At 40.1% G+C, this 18,776-nt stretch overlaps 1 protein-coding gene across 1 annotated transcript in view; it reads left to right on the top strand.

Annotated features, from left to right (window-relative positions):
* ADAM32 (ADAM metallopeptidase domain 32) overlaps nt 1–18,776 on the top strand; it is a 167,561-nt gene that overhangs the window by 31,529 nt on the left and 117,256 nt on the right. Inside the window, exon 6 of the mRNA XM_012932332.2 lies at nt 5,630–5,804. Within this exon, the coding sequence (XP_012787786.1) occupies nt 5,630–5,804 (175 nt within the window). The remainder of the gene's footprint in view (nt 1–5,629; nt 5,805–18,776) is intronic.

Genomic DNA, 18,776 nt, shown 5'->3' with positions numbered 1-18,776 from the left:
CCAGGGCTGTTGGTGTGCTAAGATGGCGCCCAGAGGCAAATTGTGGGCCTGACAGGCAGCTGGGTGGGTGGGGACCTTGGGAGGAACAGCCCAGGATATTCTTGGTAGCTTGATGGGCTCTCCAAGAGGGATAGAGAAATCGAACCCAGGTTGTCTGCATGCAAGGCAAACACCCTACCCTTTGTGCTATCGCTCCAGCCCTTTAACTATTATCTATTAATTCTTCTCAAGTTCTTATAAAAGGTTGAAGAAACAGAAATTATCCTTTACAAACTAAGCAATCTAGTAAAAACAGAGATCAACAAATGGGACTACATTAAACTAAAAAGCTTCTGCACCGCAAAAGATACAGTGACCAGAATACAAAGACTATCCACAGAATGGGAAAGGATATTTACACAATACCCATCAGATAAGGGGTTGATATCAATGGTATATAAAGCACTGGTTGAACTCTACAAGAAGAAAGCATCCAACCCCATCAAAAAATGGGGCGAAGAAATGAACAGAAACTTTACCAAAGAAGAAATACGAATGGCCAAAAGGCACATGAAAAAGTGCTCTACATCACTAATCATCAGAGAGATGCAGATCAAAACAACCACAAGATACCACCTCACACCACAGAGACTAGCGCACATCCAGAAGAACAAAAGCAACCGCTGTTGGAGAGGATGTGGCGAGAAAGGGACCCTTCTACACTGCTGGTGGGAATGCCGACTGGTTCAGCCCTTCTGGAAAACAATATGGACGATTCTCAAAAAATTAGAAATTGAGCTCCCATTTGACCCAGCAATACCACTGCTGGGAATATATCCCAGAGAGGCAAAAAAGTATAATCGAAATGGCATATGCACATGTATGTTCATCGCAGCACTGTTTACAATAGCCAGAATCTGGAAAAAACCCGAATGCCCTAGAACGGATGACTGGTTGAGGAAACTTTGGTACATCTATACAATGGAATACTATGCAGCTGTTAGAAAAAAGGAGGTCACAAATTTTTTATTTAAGTGGATCGGCATGAAAAGTTTCATGCTAAGTGAAATGAGTCAGAAAGAGAGACAGACATAGAAAGATTGCACTCATCTATGACATATAGAATAACAGAGTGGGAGACTAACACCCAAGAATTGTAGAAACAACTACCAGGAGGTTGACTCCATGGCTAGGAGGCTGGCCTCACATTCTGGGGAAAGGGCAACTCAGAGAAGGGATCACCAACTATAATGTAGTCGAAGGCCATGTGGGAGAAGGTAGTTGCGGGCTGAATGAGGGCTAGAGACTGAGCACAGTGGCCACTAAACACCTTTATTGCAAACCACAACAGCTAATTAGAGAGAGAGAACAGAAGGGAATGCCCTGCCGCAGTGGCAGGGTGGGGTGGGGGGAGATGGGATTGGGGAGGGTGGGAGGGATGCTGGGTTTACTGGTGGTGGAGAATGGGCACTGGTGAAGGGATGGGTTCCCGAACTTTGTATGAGGGAAGCATAAGCACAAAAGTGTATAAATCTGTAACTGTGTACCCTCACGGTGATTTACTAATTAAAAATAAATAAATTAAAAAAAAGAATTATCTTTTACTGTTTCTGAGTCCAATATTATCCTGGTATCAAAAAGATATGGCCACAAAAGGAGTGAGAGAGAGAGAGAGAGAGAGAGAGAGAGAGAGAGAGAGAGAGAGAGAGAGAGAGAGAAATAAGAAGTTCTGTAGAAGTTCTGGTCATAGAGGCGTGTTGGGTGTGAGGGTAGTGTGGTAGGGATTCTGGGGATATTGGTGGTGGAAAATGTACACTGGTAGAGGGATGGGTGTTGGAACATTGTATGACTGAAACCCAATCATGAACAATTTTTTAGTTGTATCTCCTGATGATTCAATGGGAAAAAAGATTCATTTTAAATAAAAGAAAAGCTACACAAGAGCTGGAGGTCATTCAATGGTCAGCCACATGCTTTGTGTGCATGATGTCTAAATTCAATCCCTGGCACTACATAATCCCCCAAGGGCCATAAGAGAGCAACATCTGAACACAGAGTTGGGAGTAGCCCCATAACACCTCTGGGTGTGCCTCCCAAAGCTAAAATTAGGCAAAAATTAAGGACTAGTATTTTTTATGAACACAAATGTAAAAATTCCCAGCCAACTGAACTTAACAACACAGAGGATTAATTTTGGTGATGCAAGGAAGGTTCAGCATATACAAATCAAGTAACAAAATATAGCACATCAACAAATGACCAAATAATGACATGATAAATTGATAGATGAAGAGAAATATTTAAAACAAAATGAAATATTTTTTCACACATCTTGTGTGATAAAATCTCTTATGAGAACAGAAGGAATTGTCTGACCATCATAAAGTTTATATGCAGCAGATAATAAGAACAATGGTAAAACACAGAACTTTTCCTTTAATATCAGGTACAAGACTTGAATTTTCAGTTTAATCACTATGCTTTTGTGTGTGTGGACTTCCAAACAATGCTTTGGAGGCATGGGGCTTCCCTCATCAATTATCTACCAACCCGGCACCCAAGGATGTGATAGTGCTAGAGCTTGAGAATTCTGGGGATTTTCCCAGGCAACCCTAGTATTGTCCAGGAGGCTTCAGTGCCACCCCAAGTGCTGCTTGGGGCCTCCAAGGCTTCACCTGGCTATATTCAGAGGACCATGTGGTGGCAGGGATTGAACCAGGGTCAGCTGCTTGTAAAGTATATGCTTTAACCTCTGTACTATCTATCTCTCAGCCCCTCTTTCCACTCTTATTCAACATAACCATGGAAATTCTGGCCATTGTAAACAGGCACAAAGATGAAATAAAAAAGAATTCAAATTGTACAGAAAATAAAGTATTGACAACTGTTTTTAGATAGCCTAATATACATGGGGATCTTTAAATATTCCACTAAAAACTTATTGGGAAATAAAAATAACCCAATGTGTTAGGGTACAAAATCTGTATATAAAACTATTGTTATTTCTATATTCAAACAATGATTTAGAAGAAAGAAATTAAATCCTACTTATAATTGCATTAACAAATCAAACACCTAAGAATCAACATCACTAATGGGGTGAAAGATTTAAAAGTGATATCACTACTAACAGAAACAGAAAGGAAAAAAGAAAGTGGAAAAAAACACCCATATTAGTACATTGGAAAAATTGAACATTATTAATATTATGATCCTACCTAAAACATTTTACAGGTTAAGTGTAATTCCTATAAATTATAATGGATGTGTAACATCCATTAAAGGATATATAACAAATATTACTACTAAAACTTGTGTTGAAGTATAGGATAACATGGGGTTTGTCCTTTTAGCCTTGCCGCAGGGAACTTAGTTTACCTTAGAGCAATGGCCTTTCTGTATGGACACAGGAGGACAGTTAAAAATATGCTTTGTAACTTGGGAGCTGATTGACTCCAATAATATTTACTCCTGGGCATCTGCTTTCTCAACTCAGTTGCCCTTAGTTCCTAACACCCCAAAAGCAGGGTCCCAACGAGGGACGGAATGGACCCAGGGCAAGCTATGAGCTACCCTGGCATCAAAATGGGCCAGGCTAAAGCACCACAATACTCAACTATAAATTGAGAGCATGGTCATAGACAAATGCTGTCATGATCCAAAAGTAACGTGGTCTGGAATATATAGTGAATGTCCTCAGGAAGAACCAAGCTTTAACTTAAGTTTATATCTCTGACTGTGCTCCTACAGAATGGCATTGCTAGAAATATTGGAAGTAAATTTACTATATAACTATTTAAGCGGACTACTAGCTGAGGAAGGAAGAAAGAGACACACCCTTGTTTGGACCCCACCCTTCTAGTAATCTCATCAAAATCCTTAGATGAGATTTTGTTAATCTCCTCGAGAAATGGTTTTACCCTTCTTTGTTGATTTGTTAATGTTCAACACCTTTGTGTCACCACCCTATGTAATTTGCTATATAAACTAAGACTGTGGGGCACTGGGGGGAGACAGACAAGAGACAGAAGAAGAAAACAGAAGGAGAGACAGAAGAAGAAGACACAGAAGACACACGGGAAGACACAGAAGTGAAGGAGACAACACAGACAGAAGGAAACACAGAAGTAGAGACAGAGAGAGGTTGGAAGAGACCAGAGGAGAGATTACAGAGACAGAGACAGACAGAAGAGAGCACAGTGGCACACACAGAAGCAGAGCACAAGGAGTAAGGAGGAGCTGTCCCGATCTGGTCCTTACACAGCGGCTGGAGAACACCGAATGCAAGCGGTGCGAGCGAGAGAACTGACCTGAGTGCCCGCGGACAACCTAATGACAGGATGCATCATCGCGTCTCCCCCTGTCCCATGCGCGCGCGCGCGGCCCCTTGTCATTTTTTACATTGAAGCACAAAGTCTCAACCTAACAAAACAATTATGTGATAACAGAGTAAGGGCGATAACATGATATCCAGCTTTATAGCAGTCAAAACTATAAGAAATTTGACTAAGAGTAGACTTTTATAGCCTGCTGGGTAATCCTCCATGGAAAGCAATATGGATAGAACTTTTATATGACCCAGAAATCCTGTTGCTTGGTATTTACTTCCAAGACACAAAAACATTCATTAGGAAAGATATGCATACCTGTGTTCACACCTCTGTGCACACCTACATATCACAGGACTTTAGTCCATAGCCAGAAGATTGAAATGACCGGGTGTCCAATGATAGAAATGCGGATAAGGAAGTTATGAGATATATATTCATAATAGAATACTGTGCAGCCACAAGAAAAGATAAATCATGCGATTTTCTGCTATTTTAATAAACTGGAGTATCTTATGTTAAGTGAAGTCAGAAGGAAAGGAAAAATAAAAGGATATTCTCACTTATCTACGGTTTATAGATGAACTTGCCTAGGGGATGGTAGTTGTCAAAGGTGGACAAAACATTGACTCTAGATTACAGAAACAGAAAAAATGTCAAGGAAGGAGAGAAACGGAAGGATCAAGCAGGAAGTGAAGGCCTGGAAGTAAGAGTGAGAGCAAGGGCCCTGAGTGCCTCTGTGGTACAAGGTACCTGTGTTTAGTTAAACCATAGACCCAACACAACTGGAAATTTAAGTGCAATGTTTTAGCTTACAAGTGTGTAGGAGTTTGGGTAGGGGTGAATGTGAAGGAACTTGGTATCCTTGGTGGAAGGATGGGGTCATGAGGTGGTAGAATTAGAGATGGGAACACAGTATGCCTAAAGCCCTATTGTAAACTTTGTAAATCAGTGTTTTAAAAAAAGCAATACAAATTTGAAGATTACAATGACACGTTATAATTACAGAGTGTTGTAGTTATAGTATTGTAGCTACATAGAAGTCTGAGTTTGAATGTGTCTAGGTGATATTCAGGGCTTCAAAGTTGTAAGTGCCTATGGGAACCAGGCCTATCACATCTGCATGTAACTCGAGAATTTGTAATTGGGAGTGCCTACCACTGTTTATTTTACTAATTGGAAGAGTTCTGGTATTTATCAGGGGATTTACAGTTCTGGGTGTCTTACCTGGTGTAATTTTGCGGTTGAGTGGGTCTGTAGGAGAGCCGTGGGCCCTCACAGTTGCTAGTAAAACACAAATATTTCTATTCTTAACATTACAGAGGAATGCTGCAATTCGAAAATGTTTCATATGGAATCGAACCTCTAGACTCTGATACTGATTTCAAGCATGTACTTTATAAATTTAAGAATGAAAACAAAAGATACGCGAATGTCAAATCTTACCAATACATAGAGGAAAATGAAATGGAGTATCATCACATTTTAAGGGAAAACGTGAGTTATATATGCTTTGTTACTACTTTTAAAAAGTTACTGCTTTTATTAACATTTTATTAAAAATTGTTTTTTAAATTGAATCACAGTCAGACAGATGATTATAAAGTTGTTCATGATTGGGTTTCAGTCATATAATGTTCCAGCATACAGCTCTTCACCAGTGTACATTTCCCACCACCAATATCCACAGTTTCCTCCCCTGCCCACGGCCCCCCCCCCATTGCCTCTATGGAAGGTACTTTTCTTCTTTCTCTCTCTCTTTATTTTTATTAATCTATTTTATAATTAAGCAAATACCCTTTTTTTGAAAAAAAAATCCTACCTTTTCTTTATGTTGCAGTTTCCTTTAAACTTTATCCACTCGTAACAATATTATCTTTTCTGGTTTGATTATGACTTTTTAATTTTAATTTTTGAGTTTGGGTCACACTCAGCCATTCCTAGGCCTATTATGGTACAGTGCTTGGATCACTCCCAGCAGTGCTCTGAGGACCATGTCTTGTGGGGGATCAAGTTGGGACACCTGAATCAGACCCTGTGCCAGGCTGTCTCATCAAGGGCAACCCAGAGTGAGGCAGGCGAGTCCCATCACCTGCCCCCAAAGAGCCCTGGCAGCCAAAATCCTCCAGAACTCAATCGCCACCATGTTCATGGCTGAGCTCCACAGGCTTGGACGAGCCTCATCCATGAGTGAATCTGCTGAAAAACCCAGGTATGTGGGACTTGTGACTGAAACCTCCAGGCTCTCATGGAGTTGGCGATGGGAAACCTCCCTACATCTTCCTGTGCGCTGGTAGCCTGGTAGTCACACTCGCAAACTGCCTCTGACACCATATAAGCTCATTAGCCACCATGATTCAGTCTCTGGACTCACAAATAAACCTTGGAAGAGGAAGAGAGCAACACACCGCAGAGATGCCTCTGAACACGAAAGTCAACATCCAGTTAAAAATTTAATTCTAACTGTATCAGTTTATTTAAAAATCTTAGAATTCTTGGAGTGCATGGTCAAGGACTCAATGACTCCAGGGTGATAGAACAATCTTTGCACACTTTCCTCTAAGGAAACATTTTTGGATCATCTTTAGCAGATTATTCATAACAAGCAATATAAAATTAATTATTTAGGATCTGCTTTGGGGGCAGGCTTTGGGGATTGAGGTGGAATAATTTGAAATATGGCAGTGGGATTGGTGTTGGAATATTGAGTGTAATCAAATATTGTGAACAACTTTATAAAAATAAAATAAGAATTGGGGCACCTGGCCCTCCCTTTCCCCCACTTCCCGCTGCCGTCTGCGTCCCCCGAGTTTCTGAAGTCACTCCCTGCTCGCCCTGCGCACTCCGTCTCCCGAACCGGCTTGTAACTGCACACGTCCATCAGGTACGAGGACCATCCCTCGGCCACGCCCTCCCTTTCCGCTGTCTGCGTTCCCCGAGTTTCTGAAGTCACTCCCTGCTCGCCCTGCGCACTCCGTCTCCCAAACCGGCTTGTAACTGCGCACGTCCATCAGGTACGAGGACCATCCCTCGGCCACGCCCTCCCGCCCCCCCACCAACAAGAAGACACTGGGGGCGTGGCCTGTGTCTTAGTGGGCGTGGTCTCAAAGTGGGCGTGGCTTACTTTCGGAGCAGCGGCCGCATTAGCGGCCGCAGTTATTCTTTCCTACCTCAGCTCAATCGGTACTGTGTAGTTCTTTGAAAATTCACTTTTGCGATCTCAAACACTTACGCAAAATAGCCATTAGCTTAGGCTGACAGTATAAAAGCTATCAGTGAATAAGGGAAGGTTAGCACAATCAGAGCCCCTTCTTTCCACAAAAAGGAAGAGGAATAAATAATTACAAGGTTCCAACTCTATACTTCCGTGACAATATGAAGAAGCAGCGAAAATCCCCTCCGCCAAGAGAGGGGGAAGAAAAGATACCAGAAACCTCAACAGGGGCTTCTCACATCTACGACCTCTCAGATAAACAATTCAGAGAGGAAATCTGGAGGAGAGTCGACCTACTCCAAGCAAATATGGAACAGACATCCAATAAATTAAGGGAGGAGATGAATGAAGCGCTGGAACGGTCTACCAAGAAAATCCAGGAAGAAATGAGAGCAGAAATGAGAGCAGAAATTTCAAACCTTCGAACGGAAGTCTCACAAATAAAGGAATCGGTAGATGAAATAAAAATCTCACTAGATGCCCTCAACAGTAGAATGACTATAGCCGAAGACAGAATCAGTGATCTGGAAGATGAGCTGCGGAAAGCTTATAGACAGCAACAAATCATGGCCAAAGACCTCAAAATGGCTATAGAGCGAATCAGAGCCCTGGGGGATGACTTCAAGAGGAACAACATAAGAATCATTGGAGTACCAGAACCGCAGGGAAGCAACCCCAATGAAAAAAACACAGTCAAAGATATCATTGCTAAGAAATTCCCAGAGCTGGAGAAGGCAGGCATCCAGATACAAGGAGTCCGAAGAGTACCAGCAAAAAGAGACCCGAATAAAAAGACCCCAAGGCATATCATAGTCAGAATGACGGATACCATGGATAGAGAGACAATTCTGCAAGCAGCAAGGGCAAGGAAGGAAATCACATACAAAGGAGCACCCCTCAGATTTACGGCCGATCTGTCAGAAGAAACCCTCTGAGCCCGAAGACAATGGTGGGACATAGTGAAAAAACTCAACGAAATGAATGCCTCACCAAGAATACTTTATCCAGCTAAACTCTCACTCAAACTCGAAGGAACCATACACTATTTCTCGGATAAACAACAGCTCAGGAATTTCATAGACTCAAAACCAATCTTGAAAGAAGGTCTAAAGGGGCTACTATAAGACAAGGAGGAGCCCCATAAGAACAACAAATCCCACAGAAAGATGACACAAAACCACATCACAATAATCTCTCTCAATGTCAATGGCCTAAATGCACCTATCAAGAGACACAGAGTGGCAAAATGGATCCTGAAATTAAACCCAACATTCTGTTGCCTGCAAGAAACACACCTGAACAAACAGAGTAAACATAGACTCAAAGTCAAAGGATGGAAAACAATCCTCCAAGCAAATAACCCCCTTAAAAAAGCTGGAGTGGCCATCCTGGTATCCGACAACATAGATTTCAGGATGAAAAAGATCAAAAGGGACAGCGAAGGTCATTTTCTGTTTATCAAGGGATATGTACAACAGGAAGAAATCACACTCTTAAACGTATATGCTCCTAACAAACGCCCGGCTAAATATTTAAAACGACTCCTAACAGACTTCAAAGAGGACATCACTAACAGCACAATTGTAGTCGGAGACTTCAATATGGCCTTATCGCCTCTAGATAGATCCACAAGAACAAAACTCAACAAGGAAACACTGACTCTGAATGAAGAAATTGAAGAGAGAGGCCTAATAGACCTATACAGGGCCTTACACCCCAAAAAGAAAGAATACACATTCTTTTCCAGTGCACATGGAACATTTTCAAAAATAGACCATGTACTGGGCCCCAGAACATACCTCAATAGAATCAGAAAAATAGAAATTGTATCAACCATCTTTTCAGACCACGATGCGCTGAAGATAGAAGCTAACCACCCACAAATACGGAAAATCAAATCAAACACCTGGAAATTAAACAATTCCATGTTGAACAATGAGTGGGTCAAGAAGAAAATCAAGGAAGAAATCAAAAGATACTTAGAAACAAATGAGAATGAAGACACGAGCTACCAAAACCTATGGGACGCAGCTAAAGCCGTGTTAAGGGGAAAATTTATAGCTCTCCAAGCATTCCTCAGGAAGGAAGAAAGGACCCACATAGACAGCTTGACTTGACTTCACGACTCAAGACCCTAGAAAAGGACCAGAAAAAGGACTCCAAACCAGACCGAAGGAAAGAAATAATAAAAATTAGAGCAGAAATTAATGACATCGAAACCAAAAAAACAATCCGAAAGATCAATGAAACAAAGAGTTGGTTCTTTGAGAAAATAAATAAGATTGATAAACCGCTAGCAAGACTCACAAAGAAAGAAAGAGAGAAAACTCTAATAAATCGAATCAGAAATGAAAAGGGGGACATCATAACAGAAACCAGTGAGATTCAAAAGATCATTAGAGACTACTTTGAAGGTCTTTACGCCACAAAAAAGGAGAACCTAAAAGAAATGGATGGATTCCTTGATTCCTACAATCTCCCAACACTGAAGAAAGAAGACCTGGAATACCTGAATAGACCCATCAATGTTAAGGAAATTGAAACTGTAATCAAAAACCTCCCCAAAAACAAAAGCCCAGGCCCAGATGGTTTCACTGGTGAATTCTTCCAAACATTTAAAGAAGACCTATTGCCTGTTTTCCTCAAACTTTTCCAGGAAATTGAAAAAACAGGAACTCTCCCAAACAGTTTCTATGAAGCACATATCTCCCTAATACCAAAAGCAAACAAAGACACCACTAAGAAAGAAAATTACACACCAATTTCCCTGATGAACACCGATGCGAAGATCCTCAACAAAATACTAGCAAATAGGATCCAACAACTCATCAAAAAGATCATACATCACGACCAAGTGGGATTCATCCCAGGGATGCAAGGATGGTTTAACATTCGGAAATCAATCAACATAATCCAGCATATCAACAAAAGTAAAGACAAAAACCATATGATCATATCAATAGATGCAGAGAAAGCATTTGACAAGATCCAACATCCTTTCATGATGAAAACCCTCGCCAAAATGGGGTTTGGAGGAACTTTCCTCAAGATAGTCGAAGCCATCTATCACAAGCCTACGGCAAGCATTATCCTCAACGGGGAAGAACTAAGGGCCTTTCCTCTGAGATCAGGCACAAGACAAGGATGCCCACTCTCACCACTCCTCTTCAATATAGTACTGGAAGTACTTTCGATAGCTATTAGACAAGAAAAAGAGATTAAGGGCATCCAGATAGGAAAGGAAGAAATCAAACTCTCACTATTTGCAGGCGATATGATACTATATCTAGAGAAGCCTAAAGCCTCTACTAGAAACTCTTAGAAACAATAGACTTATACAGTAAAGTTGCAGGCTACAAAATCAATACCCAAAAATCCATGGCCTTCATATATGCAAACAATGAGGCAGAGGAAAGGGACATGAAAAAAGCAATCCCATTCACAATCGTGCCCCAGAAAATCAAGTACCTCGGAATCAGCTTAACCAAGGAAGTAAAAGACCTCTACAAAGAAAACTACAAAACGCTACTCCATGAAATCAAAGAGGACATGAGGAAATGGAAACATATACCCTGTTCATGGATAGGGAGAATCAATATTGTCAAAATGGCAATACTCCCCAAAGCATTATACAGATTCAACGCGATCCCTATAAGGATACCCATGACATTCTTCAAAGAAATGGATCAAGCAATCCTAAAATTCATATGGAACAACAAACGTCCAAGGATAGCTAAAACAATTCTTGGGAAAAAAACGATGGGAGGCATCACCCTCCCCAACCTCAAACTTTACTACAAAGCAGTAACAATTAAAACAGCATGGTACTGGAACAAAGGCAGCACCGTAGACCAATGGAACAGGGTGGAATATCCCTACACACAACCCCAAATGTATGACCATCTAATCTTTGATAAGGGAGCAAGAGATGTGAAGTGGAGCAAGGAAAGCCTCTTTAACAAATGCTGCTGGCACAACTGGACAACCACATGCAAAAAAATGGGTTTAGACCTTGACCTGACACCATGCACAAAAGTCAGATCAAAATGGATTAAAGACCTCAACATTAGACCACAAACCATAAGGTACATTGAAGACAAGGTCGGCAAAACCCTCCACGATATTGAAGATAAAGGTATCTTCAAAGGTGACACGGAACTAAGCAATCTAGTAAAAACAGAGATCAACAAATGGGACTACATTAAACTAAAAAGCTTCTGCACCGCAAGAGATACATTGACCAGAATCCAAAGACTATCCACAGAATGGGAAAGGATATTTACACAATACCCATCAGATAAGGGGTTGATATCAATGGTATATAAAGCACTGGTTGAACTCTACAAGAAGAAAACATCCAACCCCATCAAAAAATGGGGCGAAGAAATGAACAGAAACTTTCCCAAGGAAGAAATACGAATGGCCAAAAGGCACATGAAAAAGTGCTCTGCATCACTAATCATCAGAGAGATGCAGATCAAAACAACCATGAGATACCACCTCACACCACAGAGACTAGCACACATCCAAAAGAACAAAAGCAACCACTGTTGGAGAGGATGTGGGGAGAAAGGGACCCTTCTTCACTGCTGGTGGGAATGCCGACTGGTTCAGCCCTTCTGGAAAACAATTTGGACGACTCTCAAAAAATTAGATATTGAATTCCCATTTGACCCAGCAATACCACTGCTGGGAATATATCCCAGAGAGGCAAAAAAGTACAATCGAAACAACATCTGCACATGTATGTTCATCGCAGCACTGTTTACAATAGCCAGAATCTGGAAAAAACCCGAATGCCCCAGAACGGATGACTGGTTGAGGAAACTTTGGTACATCTATACAATGGAATACTATGCAGCTGTTAGGAAAAAGGAAATCATGAATTTTGCATATAAGTGGATCGGCATGGAAAGTTTCATGCTGAGTGAAATGAGTCAGAAAGAGAGAGACAGACATAGAAAGATTGCACTCATCTATGGTATATAGAATAACAGAGTGGGAGACTAACACCCAAGAACTGTAGAAATAAGTACCAGGAGGTTGACTCCATGGCTTCGAGGCTGGCCTCACGTTCCGGGGAAAGGTCAACTCAGAGAAGCGATCACCAACTACATTGTAGTCGCAGGCCATGTGGGGGAAGGGAGTTGCGGGCTGAATGAGGGCTAGAGACTGAGCACAGCGGCCACTCAACACCTTTATTGCAAACCACAACAGCTAATTAGAGAGAGAGAACAGAAGGGAATGCCTTGCCACAGTGGCAGGGTGGGGTTGGGGGGAGATGGGATTGGGGAGGGTGGGAGGGACGCTGGGTTTACGGGTGGTGGAGAATGGGCACTGGTGAAGGGATGGGTTCCCGAACTTTGTATGAGGGAAATATAAGCACAAAAGTGTATAAATCTGTAACTGTACCCTCACGGTGATTCTCTAATTAAAAATAAATAAATTAAAAAAACAAAAACAAAAACAAAACAAAAAAAAGAATTGGGGCACCTGAATATAAAACATGTGCTCTAGCCTTTTGTGTTATTTACCCAGCATGACTAAGACTTTAAAGTTATATTCGCTAATTTGTAGGATTATATAGGTTTCATGTGTAAAATATTGGAATTTGACATCTTTATGTGATCATACAAAATGTCTGTGTTTCATAACATTCATTTCACATGAACCCATCTAAAAATTCTGACATTACTAATCAAATCCTTTTGACACTTGCTTAGCATATATTTAGTATAAACTTAAAAATTCAGTTTCTTCTTCATGCTGTGCATTATTTAATAAAGTCAGTATTTACAAAGGTTGTACTATGAACCAAGGAGTCATCTTTAATTATATATATCATCGAAATGTCATAGTCATGTTTGCCTTGTACTGTCATTTTCTTTTTTCAGTGCATATACTTCATATGGATGCACTGGTACCTTATAAAAATTACTTTTATAGAGAACTTTTATAGACATGACTTTATATAAAATGTATATGGTACTATTAATTGTTCTTCATACATGTCTCCTCATCTTCACATCACAATATCTTCACCACCAAACAATAAAGAAAGCCCATTGTGATTTAGTTGGGCTTGTGACCAAAAGGCAAAATTCCTAATTTTACCTTGCATATGATTAGGATCATTATGACACAGTTATGGATAATGACATGTGAGCAGGTGTAATATGTACTAACCGGATTAAGTTCCAAAGGATGGGGGCATATATTTTCCTCTTTTCTTTCCTTTCAACTGCAACATACACAAGGTGTTATGTCATAGTTATTAAGCATGTGGAGATACCATATATGGCAGGGAAATAAGGTAGAATAAGCATTGTTCCTGCACAAAGCTGAATCCCTGTACTTTCCAGAGAAGAAAAGGAATTTCAGTATTATTTAATCCACTGTTATTTTTATCTCTGCTGTGACTTTTAATCTTACATCTTAAATCATATAGAACTCTAGGGCCGGTGAGATAGAACAACAATTAGGGCACTGTTTCACATAGATCCTTTTGAGCTTGATCCCTCTCACCCCTATGATCCCTGAGCCCTGCCAAGAGTCATGCCTGAGGGCAGAGAAAGGAGTATGCCTTGGACACTGTTGGGTGTGGCCCTCCCAATAATACAGAACTTTAATGGACTACATATGCACATGCACATGGAATATACATGTAGTACCCAAATATTCAATGCTATCTTATATGCATATATATTTTAAAATTTAAATGTATAACTTAAATATAATATATAATTTAAATTATATATGCATATATAATTTATAATTTGTTTACTAGATTAAAAATACTTTTATAAGAACTTAGGAAAGTAACTTATAGTGACTTTGATTACCTAGTATGGTGTTATAATGTTGACACTCTGTGAGACCCTCTCAGATATTTATTAACCATATTTTTGTGAATAAATGACAGGAGAAGATACTCAGTTTTGTGTTGTGCATTTGCTTTTGATACCTAGAATCCATGACGTTTCAAGAAATTATTCAACATATTTTTTATTCTTATAATTGGCTATAACATACATTATACACCATAATGTTATGAAAGGGCTGGAGCGATAGCACAGTGGGAGGGCATTCGCCTTTCATGCAGCCGACCCGTGTTCGATTCCTCCACCCCTCTAGGAGAGCCAGGCAAGCTACCAAGAGTATCTCGCCTGCACGGCAGAGCCTGGCATGCTACCCGTGGTGTATTGGATATGCCAAAAACAGTAACAATAAGTCTCACATTGAGAGACGTTACTGGTGCCTGCTCAAACAAATCGATGAGCAATGGGATGACAGTGACAGTGACATATTATTACCAAAATAGATTAACATTAACTACCTCACATAGTTACAGTCCATGTTTATTGTGATTTTTAAAAATGCTTTGTAATAATCATCACATTAAGGAAATATTTTTGTATTTGACAAATTGCTTAAATTCTGATATTTTTAAGTGCATAAAAATCTGAGTTAAACCTGGAATTAATCTCTTCTCCATAATTTGCTCAACAAATTTTAGAATGCATTTGTTAATAGCAAGAAACATTAGATTACAGTTACTTTGGAAAGCAAGTTTAAAATGATTTATAGTAATATTGCAATATGCCTAAAAAATATGTTCTTATCTCCTATATGTAATTAACTTCTCTATGTAAGGAGTTTGACACTTCTAAGTTACTGTTCTCCAGGTACTATTCCTGAGGCTTATCATCATCTGAGGAGAAATAGGGAACAATATAACTGATCTAAGAATTATATACATTTATTATACAAGTAAAAGCCTTAACAGCATTTATAATAAAGTCCTTTTTTTTCCCCTTTTTGGGCCACACCTGGTGATGCATAGGGTCACTCCTGGCTCTGCACTCAGGAATTACCCCTGGTGATGCTCAAGGGACCATATGGGATGCTGGGAATTGAACCTGGGTCGGCTGCGTGCAAGGCAAATGCCCTACCCACTGTGCTATCTCTCCAGCCCCAATAAAATCCTTTTTTAACAAAACATATTTTCAGTCACTGATATCACAGGATAAATTAAATATAGTGTTATCAACTGTGTTATCAAGAGTCTCTTGCCCCCGCACCAGGCTGTCTTCACCAGGACCCCTTGGAGGGGGAGGATTGAGTTTCCCTCTCAGCCCCACGCAGAGCCCTGGCAGCTGAAGACCTCCGGAACCCAGCTACAGCCATGGTCAAGGCCACTCTCCAAAAGCTCGGATGTGCCTCACACATGAAGGGACCGGCAGAGGAACACAGGTGTGCAGGACCCGGGCCTGAGATCTCCAAGTCTGCTCAGATCAAGACTGGGCCTCCTCCACCCAGATTCCCCCATTTTCCAGTAGCTTGGCAGTCACACCCACAAACTGCCTTGGGTACCATGTAATTCCATCAATAGCCAAAGATCCAGAGACTATAAAACAAACATACTGGAAATGTGTAGCTGCATTTGTGGCTGCATGACCTCTTATAATCTAGCTTCATCCCTCTCAGAAAACCCGGAAAGCTACCAAGAGTACCCTGCCTTCATGGCAGAGCCTGGTAAGCTCCCCGTGGCGTATTTGATATGCCAAAAACAGTAACAATAGTGGGTCTCATTCCCCTGACCCTGAAAGAGCTTCCAATATGTCACTGTTGGGAAAGACGACTAAGAAGAGGCTGCTAAAATCTCAGGGCTGGGATGAATAAAGATGTTACTGGCACCCGCTCCAGCAAATTGATGAACAACGCAATGACAGTGATACAATGATACAGTTATTAACTAGCAATTTGTGCAACAATAAATGCTGAGACAAAGCAATGACTCAACACAAGTAACTATTTAGACCAACACTTCTCTACAAATTAAATTTTTTGCCAGATAAATACAGAATTATAAATATTATAGGTTAATAACTAAGAGCCATACAACTGAAGATAATACACACACCTAGCTTTTCAGTATAAACAATTTTATGTATGTTGCCTAAGTCAATGAAAATGCATGACCTGAAAATTTCTAGCAGTAATTTTATTTAAAAATATGTTGTTTTGGTATATTTTATTTGAGCCACTGTGATTTGCTATTTTACAATACTGTCAATGGTATGGTTTCATGTGTATGGTATTCCAGCACCACACCTGTCACTAGAATGAGCATCTCCCTCCACCGCTGTCTAAAGGTCCCTCTTGGCCTTACTATCTCCACCTGACTTCACATCTCACTGCAATGGTAAGCTCCTTTCTATTGACCAGTTCCTAGATGCTGTTGCTTTTTGGCCATTTGTTGTTTCCTTACTATGAGATTTTATATCTCACATATGAGAGTGATCGTTTGGTATCTGTCTTTCTCCTGCCTCACTCACTTAGCAAGATACTCTTCAGTTCTATTTAGGTAGTGGAAAATTTCAGGATAACATCTTTTCTTATAGTTGAGTCATACTTCATTGTGTATGTATATATCATAATTTCTTTATCCTTTAATTGTTCTTGGAGATTTGTGTTGTTCTGAGATTTTGGCTATTGAGAATAGTGCTGCAATGAACATAGGAGCACAAATGTCTTGAGTAGAGTTTTGGGGTCCTTGGGGTAGATACCAAGAAGTGGAATTGCAGATTCATATGGATTCATTGAATTCATATTCAATTCCTAGTTTTTTTTAAGTGTTCTTATTGTATCTTAAAAAGGTTAAAACAGTCAACATTCTCACCGGCAGTGGATGAGTGTCCCTTTTCCCCCCATATTCATGTCAACATTGGTTTTAATTTTTTAGGTGATGTGTGAGGTAATACCTCATAGTTGTTTTGATTTATATTTCTCTTAGGTTCAATGATGCACAGATTTTTAATATATGTATTGGCCATCTTTGTGTTTTCTTTTTTAATTTTAATTTTTTATTGAAACAGCTTTGTAATGCTGTTCATGATTGGGTTTCAGTCATACAATGTCCCAACACTCATCCCTCCACCAGTGTAATTTTCCAACACCAATGATCCCAGTTTCCCTCCTACCCCCACAGTCACTCCCACCCCAGCCTGCCTCTATGACAGGCACCTTTCTTCTCTGTCTCTGTCTCTTTCTTTCTCTCACTTTAGGCATTATGGTTTGCAGTACAGATGCTGAGAGGTTATCATGTCTATCCCTTTACCTACTTTCATCACTCAATTTTTGTCCAGAGTAATCATTTCCAACTATTGCATTTTCATACTGGACCCTCCTCTATCTAAACTATTCTCAGACCCTTCCATACTTTGTGGTAATTTCCGACTATTGACCAGTCCTTCTGGCCCCTGCTTTCCCTAGCCGTGAATATTAGTCTCAGACAATTTTTTAAAAAATAGCTCACAAATGAATGCAGTCATTTTATATTTGTCCCTCTCCTACTGACTCATTTCACTCAGCATGATATTCTCCATGTTATATGTTATATGTTATATGCTATCTGTTATAAGTGAATTTCATGACTTCATTTTTCCTAACAGCTGCATAGCATTTCATGGTGTAGATGTGTCATAGTTTCTTTATCCATTTATCTGTTCTCAGGCACTTGGGTTGTTTCCAGATTCTGTCTATTGTGAATGGTGCTGCAATGAGCATAGGCATGTATGTTTTGGGGACCCCAGGTTATATTCCCAGAAGTGGTATTGCTGGATCATATGGAAGCTCAATTTCTAGTTTTTTGAGGAATGTTCATATTGTTTTCCAAAAGGGTTGGACCAGTCGGCATTCCTATCAACAATGAATGAGAGTCCTTTTCTCCCCACATCCATGCCAGCACTGGTTGTTTTTGTTTATTTGGTTGTGTGTCAGTTTCTGGGGTGTGAGATGATATCTCATTGTTTTGAAATGCATGTCCCTGATGATTAGTGATGTAGAGTATTTTTCATGTTCCTTTTGGCCATTCGAATTTTTTCTTTGAGGAATTTTCTGTTAATTTCTCCTCCTTATCTTTTGATGGGGTTGGATGATTTTTCTTATAAAGTTCTTGCAGAACAGTGCCTTTTATTTGATATTAAACCCTTATCAGATGGGTATTGGGTGAATAGTTTTTCCAGTTTCATGGTCTGTGTTTGTATCTTGGTCACTGTTTCTTTTGAGTTGTAGAAGCTTCTTAGTTTAATGTAGTCCCATTTGTCAATTTTTGCTTTCACTTTCTTGGTCAGTGGTGTTTCATCTTTGAAGATGCCTTGAGCTTCAATGTCATGGAGGTCTTGCCTACATTTTTCTCCATATACCTCATTGGATTCAGGTCTGATGCTGAGGTTTTTAATCCGTTTTTAATC

The sequence above is a fragment of the Sorex araneus genome, chromosome 1 (genome assembly GCF_027595985.1).
Source record: "Sorex araneus isolate mSorAra2 chromosome 1, mSorAra2.pri, whole genome shotgun sequence".
NCBI lineage: Eukaryota > Metazoa > Chordata > Mammalia > Eulipotyphla > Soricidae > Sorex > Sorex araneus.
The sequence above is the reverse complement of the archived record's forward strand: the minus strand, read 5'-3'. Positions and strand labels throughout refer to the sequence as shown.